Source organism: Astatotilapia calliptera, chromosome 12 (assembly GCF_900246225.1).
Source record: "Astatotilapia calliptera chromosome 12, fAstCal1.2, whole genome shotgun sequence".
In the NCBI taxonomy this organism is placed as follows: domain Eukaryota; kingdom Metazoa; phylum Chordata; class Actinopteri; order Cichliformes; family Cichlidae; genus Astatotilapia; species Astatotilapia calliptera.
The window spans coordinates 3444973-3458160 of NC_039313.1; the positions used below are offsets into that span (position 1 = coordinate 3444973).

The 13188-nt window shown below is 41.7% G+C and overlaps 1 protein-coding gene across 1 annotated transcript in view; it reads left to right on the plus strand.

Moving 5' to 3' along the window:
- The window catches only part of galnt9 (polypeptide N-acetylgalactosaminyltransferase 9), a 106889-nt gene that overhangs the window by 19119 nt on the left and 74582 nt on the right, over positions 1-13188 (plus strand). Inside the window, exon 3 of the mRNA XM_026186141.1 lies at positions 8781-8947. Within this exon, the coding sequence (XP_026041926.1) occupies positions 8781-8947 (167 nt within the window). The remainder of the gene's footprint in view (positions 1-8780; positions 8948-13188) is intronic.

Genomic DNA, 13188 nt, shown 5'->3' on the forward strand with positions numbered 1-13188 from the left:
GTTCACGGAGATCTTCAACCTCTCCCTGGCCCAAGCTGTGGTTCCCACGTGCTTCAAACAGTCCATTATTGTCCCTGTTCCAAAGAAACAACAGCCCGCTTGCCACAATGACTACCGTCCAGTAGCACTGACTTCAATTGTGATGAAGTGTTTTGAAAGACTGATGAGAGATCACATCACTTCTTCACTTCCTCCCACCATCGACTCACTTCAGTTTGCTTACCGGACTAATCGTTCCACAGACGATGCCATATCTCACCTGCTCCACACATCCCTGAGTCACCTGGACACTGGCAGAGGGAATTATGTTAGGATGCTGTTCGTGGACTACAGTTCAGCATTCAACACAATAATTCCCTCTAAGCTTTTCACCAAGTTGACGGATCTAGGACTCAGCTCATCACTGTGTCAGTGGATCCTCAACTTCCTCACAGACAGACCCCAATCAGTGAGGGTAGGAAAACAAGTCTCCCCCTCCATCTCACTCAGCACTGGAGTGCCTCAGGGCTGTGTTTGAAGCCCCCTGCTGTACTCACTATACACTTATGACTGTGTAGCCACATCCGACACCACCTCCATTGTCAAGTTTGCTGACGACACTGCTGTTGTGGGCCTGATCTCCGACAACATCGAGACGGCCTACCTGGAGGAGATTAGGAACCTGGAGACCTGGTGCCAGGAGAATAACCTCCTCCTAAACATCAGCAAGACTAAGGAGCTGATCGTGGACTTCACTACAAAGCAGGCGAGGAATTACAAACCCCTCATCATCAGTAGCACGCCAGTGGAGAGAGTGGACAGTTTCCGATACCTGGGTGTCCACATCACTCAGGACCTGTCATGGTCCTGTCACATGAACACCCTGGTTAAGAAAGCCCGTCAGCGTCTCTTCTTCCTCAGAAGACTTAGAGACTTCCATCTGCCACTGAAGGTGCTCAAGAACTTCTACTCCTGCACCATCGAGAGCGTCCTGACGTCAAACATCTGCACCTGGTTTGGGAACAGCACCAAGCAGGACAGACGAGATCTGCAAAGGGTGGTGCGCTCGGCAGAACGCATCATTCAATCAGAGCTCCCTGACCTGCTGTCCATCTACACCAAGCGGTGCAAGTCCAAAGCTAGGAAGATTAAGATGGACCTCTCCCATCCCAACAATGGACTCTTCTCACTGTTGAGGTCTGGGAAGCGCTTCCGCTCCCTTAAGGCCAAAACAGAGAGAATGAGGAGGAGCTTCTTCCCCCAGGCTATTCGGGGCCTGAACCAGGTGTAGGACTGGACTCTCCCAAACACGTCACTATAAGACTGGACTCTCACACACGTCACCACACGCACCACCACACATTTCCTATAATCCTATAATTCCTATAATTTATAATCCTTATCTTTATAATCTCTTCTGCTATTTGCACATTCTTTACTGTAAATTCCTAAGTTAATTTGTAAATTTTTGTAGTAAATTGTAAATATTGTAAAACTTTTCTTCTGTCATTTAATGGTCGGGCATTGTACAGCTACAAGCATTTCACCCCCATGTCATAATGTGTATGGTTGTGTGTGTGTGACAAATAAAATTTGAATTTGAATTTGAATTTGTAAAGCAGGAGTGGGGCAGGCGGAGGTTTACCCTGGTGCAGGTGTGCCGCAGCGGTCAGTGGAAGAATCCGCGAGTTTCTCTGTGAGTTTCCCATTACGTCGTAGCTACTCGGTGCTTGTTTTCGCTGTAAAAAGAAGTTTTCTTCCCATGCACAACGGACACTAATGTTTTTGTCACTTTTTATGGAATCAAACTCAAAGTAAGGTCAGTACTTCCACGCTTTAAACGCTGCACGCTCATACTCTCTCTGCACTCGATATATGATCCACTGTTGATCTGCACACAGCTGTTGTCTCTATTGGCGCGCTCGCTTACGTCACTGTCATGAGACATTCTCGCAAAAAAATCACGGTTTTAGTAACGCAGTAACGCAGCGTTCCTACGGGAAAGTAACGGTAATCTAATTACCGTTTTTGCAATAGTAATCCCTTACTTCACTTGTTACCTGAAAAAAGTAATCAGATTACAGTAACACGTTACTGCCCATCTCTGCTTATAATGGTTGCTTTTGTGAACTGTCTCAATGAATATAATTATGTGCTGTGATAACTTGATTGAATAAATGACCTGTTAGGTTGTTGTTTTTTTTAAAGGGAGACACTCTCGGCTATCCATGTAGCACCCACTGGCTCTGTTCCACTTGTGAAGACGTATTGCTTCAAACACCAGTTTTCTCAAACTTGATCATGAACAAAATTTATAAATGCATGAAGGTCTTCATCTTAGTTAACTTGTAGTCTGTGTATCTTATTGAGAGACAGTTATATTGATTGACATTATAATGATGATCTGCAGTTTACTGAAAGAGATAAACATAAAGACCGCTTCCTCGAGGCCTTTCTAGTTCCAACCTCTACTACACCCATCGTCTGATCTATTATCTCTGTGATTCTCAAATCCCCTTTCAAATTATCTATTGTTATGGAAAGTTATACATTTTTACACTGAGAAATTATTAAATTAAAATGTAAAATTAAATCCACATTGGACCACAGCTTGTACTGTAGTGTGTGCAGCTTTGCTGACACATTTTCTCCCCCAACATAATATTGCTGAAGGAACTGCTTGCGTCTTTTTCCCTCCCAGGTCCACTTGGTGGAATATTTTGTTTCACTTGTTCTTCTCGATTAAACTTGCTCACTAACAAAACACAATTCTTATACAGCAATTGAGAGGTGTTGATTAAGCCTAGGAAGTTGAACAGATTTGTTTGTCAGAGTGACAAAGCTTGTAAGTTTGTGTGTTTCAGAGAGTTTAGTGATTGCTGCATCAGGAAAGCTCACAGAAATGTATGGGAAGGTTCAGGTATAAAAACCTATTAAAGAAAGGACCACTGGCTTCCTGCTTTAGGTGGCTGCACCATCCTTGTACGGAGTTACATATTTCTGATTTCTAATTCAGATTCAGTAATTATATCCTGCCGGCAAAAGGTGACTGCCGCAGTACCAAAGTGAGGTTAAATGCAGGAACCAGGCACCTCCTGTCTAATGGGCTTTTAATTGAGCAGAAGCCATTGAGCAGAGAGGACTTTGATGACTACAGGGAAGCAAAGTCCATCACCATAACCAAAAGAATCGACACATTTCCAAGCCTTCTCTTTTTAAACCTGCCTGTCGACAGCAAAACCAATTCATAATAATACAGCAGCGTTTGTGTCTCTCACAAAAACCTGTAATCCCCGCTCGCCACCTGCTAGTCTGTATTTCTTCTCTCTGCCCTTCTTTCTGCAAGTGACATTCTTAACTGAAATACCAAAGGACTTAAGTAGGCTCTATTTTATGTGACTTTGTACCTGCCATTCGCTGTCCTTGGGAGGCTTAAGTATAACAGCTCATTGGGCTGTGGAGAACAAAGCGATAAAGGCAGACAAGCTAGAGAGATTACTGATGCCCAGAAAACAAACAAACATATATATATATATATATATATATATATATATATATATATATATATATATATATATATATACCCTCCTGTTATACGTGAGGATTTTTATTCATTTACTCCGAATCTCACCTCTATCTTTACTGTCACTTTGCTGATTTGATTTCTGTTTTGTCAAAATAGCCGTTAAAACTAAAACCGTATCGAAGCGTAACGCGTGCCCTTCTTCCCTGAGGACCCCACATCTTCTGTTTGCCCGCCTGTGGGAGGGTGATAACCAGCAAGGGAGGCTGAAGAAACAGGCTTACCTCATCTCCTAAGCGTCTGATACTGCAGAATGGGATCATAAGGTCTCCGTGGTGCAGAAGCTCCTGCTGCAAATTGATGCTCTTTCCAGTGTTACAGTTTATCGCCCGGATGGCGGGTGGGGGTCGGCGTGAGTGGAGCATTGGTGGGGGGCAGAAAAATGACAAAGCAAACTATTATCTTTCAGGGAGGAGTGTTCGCAGATTGGAAAGTTGCTTTGGTGTTGCCTGCAATGCGCGGGTTATGGGAGGTTAATGTGAAATTACACAGCAAATAAGAGCGGCCAGCGGGGAAAAAGTCAGATGGAGTGGCTGGGGCTGCAGGCCGCTGGAGAAGGAGAAAAGGGGGAGGTGTGATAGGAATACATCTTAATCTGGCACTCTGTTTCTGTCAAAGCTTGTTCCGGGTCAAATTATGAGAGCTGGCCAGTGAGCTCAGTCCCATTACTAACAGATGAGTCGATCGCTCATCCTGTTACGGCTTTACAAGGCTTCCCCGCTACTCTAGACAGGTACAAATTTAAGGTTGAGCGATGCCCTAAATTGGATCCAGTAACTAGGGCAATGGAACTACAATATCACTTTACGATGTCGACACTGAAATCCACTGTCGCACCACGTCTCTACTAGAAGCAGCCATGCTGCCCGTGACATTTTCAAGATCACTCTGGTAATGTTCATTAAACACAATCTCTGCACTGCATATATGACTGGCAGGGGTGAAATATACATTACTTTGTTTTGTCATGCTTTAATTGTGTCTCTGCAAAGGAGAGCTGCGGCGCAAAAGAACCCTCCTCAAACTCACTGCCAGATTTGTCCTTGTATTTATAGACCTGGCAGGGCAGACTGAGAGAGGCAATAGAGAAAGCTGCGAGAGGGAACAAAGGAGTTTCTGAGCACAAATGCACACGGAAGGGCTGCAATGATACAGTGGAGGGGTTATCAATCAAAACGTTCATGCATTTACTCGCACGCAAAACACAAGAATCTAGCTTAAAGCATAAAAATACACAGAGCGCTTCATCATAAACACTCTCTGTGGCTTGGTTGTCCTTTCATGAGCTCTGCTGTCAAATACATGTAGGCTTGGGTGAGGGTGTGGTTGATAACAGAGCGTGACGTCAAGCTTTACAAGTCAAGAGAAGCAAACATGAACAGCTAGAAGCTTCAGCTGGCTATAAATCCTGTGAATAAAAAGAAATCAGTATTGAAAAACATCTCATAAAGACTACAGTTGCTTCTCAAATAAACCCAGATTAAAAAAGAGAAATCCAACATCATGCCGGCCAAGTCATTTTGGTTTTTTCTTCGTTTTCACTGGTTGTTTGGTTTAGTTTTTATCACTAAAAACGACTCTGTTATGTTTAGGAAAAGTCGTTTCTAAATGCTTCTTTCCAACAATAATCCTGCACAAATTGCACTCAACAGTATCCTGTCCATTTATATGTCACGCCCAGCAGCATCCAGATGTGACGAGTTTGGAGTGAGTTACCCATCTTTATGCATATCTCTGTTTTTGACATAAGGTTAGTCTTATTCTATGTTTGTCCCTTATTTCTTTCTTATTTCTACACATATCAGCCAGAATATTAGAACCTGATATTGTGTAGGCAGCCAAAACAGCCGTGACACATGAGGGAATTGACTGGGACCTCATGGGGTATCCTGTTGTGTCTGTCACTGGGAAATTGACAGTGAATAGGGCTTGTTCCAGCGCATCCAGTGAAAGCATGATTGGACTGGGATCTGGGGAGTTTGGGGAGGCTGGGTCAAAACCCTTGAGCTTTCTGATGTGTTCAAGGAACAGAGCTAAAGCGCTGTGATGGTGCCGCTGTGCAGGAGTACCATCGCTGTGGATGGTACCTGCTGAAATGTTTAGGTGGGTGTTAGGTAGGTGTCACATGAATGATGAGTTTGCCAGCTGGACATTCTAGCAAGATAGTTAACGTTCATAAAACGTCTGTTTTTTAATGCCGTGGCTGAACAATTTATGTGTCCAGTGATAGCACATGCGATATTTTGCATTTAGACCTCAGACTTCAGTTCAAACTTGCAGTTTAAAGTTGAGAGGCATTAAAAAGTTTAACTTTTTCCAAAATTTATATTCGCTATACTAAGATGTGATACGGAGAGCATGCAACAGATATGCAAAGTAAAAATGCAAAGTGGATGAAGGTAAATAGAAGATGACCTTTCAGAAATGCTTTTTTATATTTTTATTTATTTATTTATTTTAGAGAGATATGGAAAGCATTTACTATATAACTTCACAAGTAAATAAGATGCCATCTGCTGTGCCATCCCACATATTTGTTACTTCTTCCTTTGCCAGTTCTCATTGTTAAAAGGTGAGAAATTTCTTCACTCTCGTGCAAACACGCACACAAACACACACACACACACACACACACACACACACACACACACACACACACACACACACACACACACACACACACACACACACACACACAGACACTCAGTGGCTGTGCAGTGAGCACCAGGAGTCTTCCACTGGGTGGAACAAGGATGTAACTATAGCACCATGCAGGGCTCCATCTGCTATGTGGCCATCCCTCTGTGGCCTGACCCCACGGATGCTGCTGAGTCAAAGTGACATTCTGGTTCACAGGGGTATTAGAAAGCCGAGCACCAGCAGAGAGGTAGCTCACAGCAAGAGTGGACGAGTAGCAGACATACCCTTTTTTTTCTTCACTTTTTTTGTCCTGATTGACATTTTGTCAGTCAGGACAACTAGAGCCAATAGAAAATTGTTATTTCCTTTTCAGTAAGTTATATTTGGATCTAGTGGGAATAGCAGGCCGTAACCAGCTTACAGATAAGACAGGTAAACAACTTAAATAGTGCACCCTAGATGAGGTCTAATTGGATGCGTCAGCTGAGCCATCGGCTAATGTGAGCTGGCACTAAGATCAGCTGATCTGGGAGGTCCCAGCATTTGTGGCCTGTCGTAATATGTCTGACTACATGACTATAGAGATAACTGAAAATATCACCACTCTCATTACTGTTTTTACGACTAAGGATGATGTCAGCAGCGTTGGCGCCTCTCCGTCTTCGTATTTAGCAAAACACTTTAAAGGCTGAGAAGGATTTACTGAAGCTAAATGGGAATCATAGTTTTGTTTACCCTGTAGTTCATTTCTATCAATATTCAGACGCAGAACAGTACTACAAGTGTTTCCTGCTCTTGTAAATAATTCAGCCACAGCAGTTATAATAGCCACCTCATTATCCCCGCATAATGAATTAGGGACGTGGAAACATGGGGAAATAAAAGCAGATGTGAGTGAAATGTGTTTGTCAGGCATTGAATTCTGAGCCTAATTGGGGCCGTGTGGAGGGGTGGGGGGGGGGGGGGGGGTGGCAATCGCAAGATGCTGACTGCGTGTATTCACAGTTGCCATAGGAATCATTTAAGTGCTTCTGTCCAGTTAACACTGTTATTTCTTACTGCAAACTCGCAGTGCGTCTTTCAGAGAATACTGTATTTTCCAGAAATGACAGGGACGTTTGCCAGACTTGAAAACAACTATTATTAGCCGCGGAGAGTCTCAGCATCGTGACAGAATGTGTGAACTTAGAACAAGTGACGCTAGTGCACAGATCATTTTAATAATTGGGTCAGTCTCGGTAGCGGCACGATGTAGGACTCTAATCACAGATGTACAAAAGGGGTTGCTGTGGAGTCTGTGTGAGGAGGAGGCAGAAAGTTGAAAATGGATAGGGAGGGCTCCGCGGTTATGAAGGATGAAAGGAGGCTGAATGGGAGAGGGAGGAGGACACCGAACATATCAACAGCCTTTCTACTGCAGGAACCATGAGCAGACACCCTGATTGGCCATGTAAGCCTTTTTCTGTGCAGTATAAGATCGGTCTGACTCACACAGTGATGTAATCATTTTGTGACAGGTGCAACCCTGCATTCATTTTATGTTATTTCTTTTTTCTCCACCTCTGTGGCAGATGGTATTATGTTTGAATGAGCAGCAGTCTGTTTTTCTTTATCTTAGTTCCAATATTTAGCTTTTTCCCCCTTTTTTTCAAAATGGCACATGTTCCAAGTCAAAGCAATCAACATTGAGGTTTTCAGGGACTCTCAGAAGTACCCACTCCAGAGTAGGTCCTTTTATTTTCCCTGAAAACGGCTGTCAAAGACTTTGTTAAATTGTCTAATCGTTGTTTCGCTCAGTATTTCTAGCATTTGTATCTCCGTTTTGTGTATGTTGTTTTTGAATCTGATTTGGTCCTACATTTGAGAAGAACACAGAATACCAATCTTTATTATTGAGTCTTTATTATTCATGCATTTGGCTTCTTCACATTCAGCACGCACTCTCCCATTACGCACAACGGAGATAAAACGCAGTCAGTTTGACTTTTGGCTGCCTGCTTCTACTAGGATATGTTGTCTTCACCATTAGCACTGAAAGGATACTATAACAACAAACTTTACCCTCCATGTTACCAAAGTCATACTTACAGTTTCTGGTAGGCTGGCTGTGCTGTGTGTTTTTCCATGTGGTCTCTTTGTTATCTTTAGTTTCTTTTCTTTTGCAGATGAAAACTGGGTCATTTGTAAATTAAAATATTTATTATTCCTCTGCCTTTGAGATAAATAGTTGTGCATCGGAGAGAAATATAAGTGTTTGCACTATGAAAATTCCTCTTTTACAGACCATTTTACTCACTCAAGGGAAAAACTTCTTTTTTAAATCCAACCAGCAGAAGCAAACAATGAGCCCGATGTTAACACATTCAACTCACGAACATCTCTGATATGAACATTTTAGCCTTTGATATGGTTGTAACTCATGACTTTGTCCTTGCTTACCTGAACACCTAAAAGGACCAGAGCATATACTCTTTGTCTTCTCTAATATAGTCATATTAATCCTTTGAAGGAAAAATGCAATTAATAAAGTCAGCGTAGGTTTAATATCGGTGAATAATTCTTGCATTTCTTTTATCAGGTGTAAGCAGATGACGTACCCAGAGGACCTTCCTCAGATCTCAGTAGTCTTTATCTTTGTGAATGAGGCTCTGTCAGTGATCCTGCGCTCCGTCCACAGTGTGGTCAATCACACACCGGCACACCTGCTGAAGGAGATCATCTTGGTAGATGACAACAGTGACAGTGGTAAGACCTTTCACGGTTTTATTAATATAATATCTTATATTGGTTTTAATTCTCTTAAAAAATACCAGTTGTTTTTCTGTTGAGGTCAGTCTTTGTTCTTTAACATTAACTGAAAGCTTTAATTGAAATCTAGCCAGTTACAGTATTTCCTTATTGCAACATGTTTTTGTTTTTTGTATCAGGATCCTATCTCTAAGCTTATTCTCGGACAGGGAATTAAAAAAAAAATCTTATGGTTTGCTTATTCAGTTGAGACAGCCACTTTATTTATCTCTGGCTGTCTTCTCTCATGGAACAGCGCGACGTTTTTAAATTCATGTCTGAATTGTTGGTCTGTTTATGCTACGGTATATTTTAGTATTTTCTTATGTGTTCCTGTACCACACTTTTCTGAGTTTTTTATGTCTGTTTGGGTTCGTGAGTAACGGTTGAGGTGATGGCGAACCCCTGAGGGTAAACACTTGAGCACCAGGTTTTAAAATAGCATAAAAAAAGTGGGGGGAGCAGGGATGGATTTGTCTCATCTACACTGCCGTGTACTACTGTCTCCATGGCAATGTGGGCAAATCCTTCAGTGGTCTCCACTCCTCGGTGCCCACAGCAGCTGATGATGCTTAGCTTCATCTCCCCAAAGCTTTCCTGTTTGGAGAGCGAGTCACAATGAACTAGATTCCAGACCATGCTTGGCCCTTCTTCACTTGGCACTGAGTAGCAAGCCTGCCTCCCTCAGGCTGGCAGAAGAAAAGGACGCATAAATAACATACTAAAAGAAGGCAAACCAGGAGTCACCACTGGCACATTTCCATTCCCCACTAAGCCTCTAACTGCCGACCATTAAAAAGGGAGGCTTTAAAAGTCAGCGAACAGAGAGAATGGAGTCTGACCTCATGTCTCATTATATCGGCTTGACTGTAGTAGTAAACAAAACCTCTCCAGTGACTTCGTCGGTGGATTATTTTCAAACGAGGAACAGTTGTTATTATTTAGTAGTACGAAAGCTCGGGCTAATTGGGTTGGCATGTGTTCTGCAGTCATTTCCCTTTGAAATATACTTGGCTTCCTGTCTGTTTTATTCTTTCCTGCTTTTTAGACTATGTATCTCGCCTTCATAGTGTTCACCTATGTCTTGTTTCCTACTAGCTGCTCAGTCACACTACAGTAAAGATAGGACAGCAACCTCCATCCGGCTAGAAGCAATTGGTGGCTGCCCCGTGATTCAATTGAATATTTTTGCATTTAGCAAGTGATTGCAAGTAATTACGATAACCAACTGGGTGCCCAGTGTATGCACATGCAAAGTCCTCAACCTCTGGGCGACTAATAGGGGTGGATTTAAAAAATCGATTTCCCAATTTGACTCGATTTTAGCTTGAACAAAGCAATTGTGATTCATCAAATCCTGAATCGATTTTGAAATCTAAAAGTATTTTGCCAGAAATGCCAGAATCTCAGCTTCAAGCTCACAAAACTATTTTATCAACTGCCAAACAGCTAAAACAGCAAATAATTAAAGAGCAGGTAAACGCATGCCGCAAAAAGATATAAACACAAAGCGCGACCCGACGACACGCACACGTACATGCTGTTGGTGCTGAAAGACGATGTCTCACAGATTCTGAAGCTGCAGGTTTCGTCACTCTCCAATCCAAATTCATCAAAGACAAGAAAGCCTCATTTTAAAATTATGCCAAATTGCAAAACGCTTAGCTGTGTCTCTAATTAAACCTCTGTAACTTTGCTCGGCCTCACTTCAGCAGCATTAGGTAATGTTCATATGTTGATTCGTGGTTTTCCTCAGTTTTTGTTCTACTGCAGAATATTTTTAAGGCGGTTATCTGCCATAGAAAGCCAGGCCAGAAAAATCTTCATGTTTTCTGTTTTTTTATCTTCAGTTACTTTGACACAAAGCCACCTGCTGTGATGCTCAAACCTATGGTGAAGTCTCACGAGTGTCAGCTTTGTTTTTATATATACATATAAAATATGGATATGTAATGATAAATGATCACAATGATAATATTTTTGACTGTCTGAGTTGAAATTGAATCGAATCGGAACCTTGTGAATCAGTGACGATACCCAGCCTGGTAACCACTTTTAATTGCAAAGGGATTGTGCAGGTCGCCTGCACATAATTGCAGTCCAATTTATAGAGGAAGAGAGATTGCCAGAAAATTTCAATAAATCCAAGTCAGCTGTGCCAAGCGTCTATGTGTTTCTTTGCAGTAGGGGACTCAGCTCTGCTGGCTGTATTCTGGTCATTTTCTCATGCTTCTTAGGTTTTCCAGCACAGATCTTTTCCTGATTTATTATAGCTTATTACTACATTATTATAAACAGCTGCAAGTAGTTGCCAACTTGACTACATTCAATTGCAAACTGATGGCCCTGGTAGCAGGTTTTTGTCACCATCTTGAAGTGCCAAAGTTGTTCTGAACACTGCGAGTGTTGGTGAATGGTCACAGACCTGGTCAACATCTTCAAAGCAGCCATTTCAAAGGCACCGATAATGCAAGTTCTGGTCATGTCACAGTCTCCACTTGTTGTTTTGTCTAGTGCGATTGTTTCTGGTCCAGTACCTGCCTGTGCTAGCTGTCTCTTCTTTAAGGTTCTCATTCAAAGAGTGTAGGACACATTAATGCAGCCAGTCAGTCAGCAGCATTTGCAAAACAAATACATAATTAGGTTGCATTTCTAAGTACATGGCTACGTGTAGAACGCCTTCAAAAATCTAATTTTGAAGCAATTACCTAAAGAAAAAGGAAAAAAGAGGGAATCAATTATGTATTTGTGAAGTAATAAAATCTGGGTTTACAATGTTTTTATCCATTCATCATCACTCATTTTGACTGATAAAAGCATTGCATGGATTCAACATTACATTTCCCTTCAGTCCTGTAGTTTTACCAGTATTCAACTCACTCTTTTGATTTTATCTTCATCTTTATTGCTTTTTGGTCCATGTGCACGGTTCAGCAAAAAAGTAATGAATGCTGGCTCAAACGTAAAGTAGCAAAACATAAAGCCGGCATTCTTTTCCAAGTTATTTCACCCCAGAATCGTGGCCACTGCAGGAATGGAAGCTTGTCAAAACTGTCACAATAAAGTTGTCTCTGCTGAAAACGGACAAATTAAAACTGCTGTAAAAGAGGTTAACGTTAGTCTGCAGACATCACACTACATGACTAACAGCATGTGACTGCACTGTGCTTTAATTGACCACGTGCCTCATTCATCTGTAATGAAAGGTCAGTTTCAGGTCATTATCGCATCCATCAGCTTCTCTTAGTGTATGTTTACCAACACTGATGATAATTTGTGCAGATGTGCGAGTGGTGTCTTGGGAGTTGCGGCGCTGTGACATTAGAAAATTAACATGCAGACTGGACTGTTTGACCTTTAGTGGCTGCCTCTTACTGTCCCTGCTCGTTTAAGTAAAACTCAGTGAAATGAACTGAGGCACAGCCACTCCTGGAGTAAAAAATCACACACAGGAAACATGTTTGCCATGCCACGGCGACACATTTTCTTCACTGTGACATTTGTTTGATGACAGGTAGCACTGCTTCTAGTGTGCTATACTAAATTTACCCTTCCCCATTGATGAGCTGTGACTGTGTGTGTCAGTCAGGATGACTCCAGTTCATAGCTTTTCATAATGCGAGTAGCAAGGAAAGACTCAATGAGGCCTACGGTATTAAATTCCAGCAGATACCATCATAAATTGACAACTTAATGATTCATATAATGAAAACACGATATAAACTGAAAGCCATGTTGATTACAGCTTGTAATATACATTTCAAGTCAATACTGAATTGCTTTAAACGTTGCATACATTAAATCAGATTTATTCTTCAGAACAGACGGCATGCTCATTAGCAAAGAGCAAGAAATTCCTCTCACAGACAATTAATTAGGCAAAGAAAATGCACATTCAATTGAATATACAATTAAATATATTTCTTTTTGTTTGAATGGAACTGAGTCCTCATTTGCAGAAATAATTAAGGAACAAGAGTTTTCTTTGGTTAAATTTGCAGCAGGAAGCAGAAATCTAGAAAAATAGATACACAGCCTTCCTCCTGCAGCTTTTCTTTCTCTGCTCTAAGCTCCTCCCACCAGCAAAGGCTTGAAACAAATATATGAATTAGAAGTTCACACAATGCAGAACTCCATTTCTTTATTAACTGCATCTAGTAGTCTCAGAAAAAGGGGTTGGCGATGTATCGAATTTACTC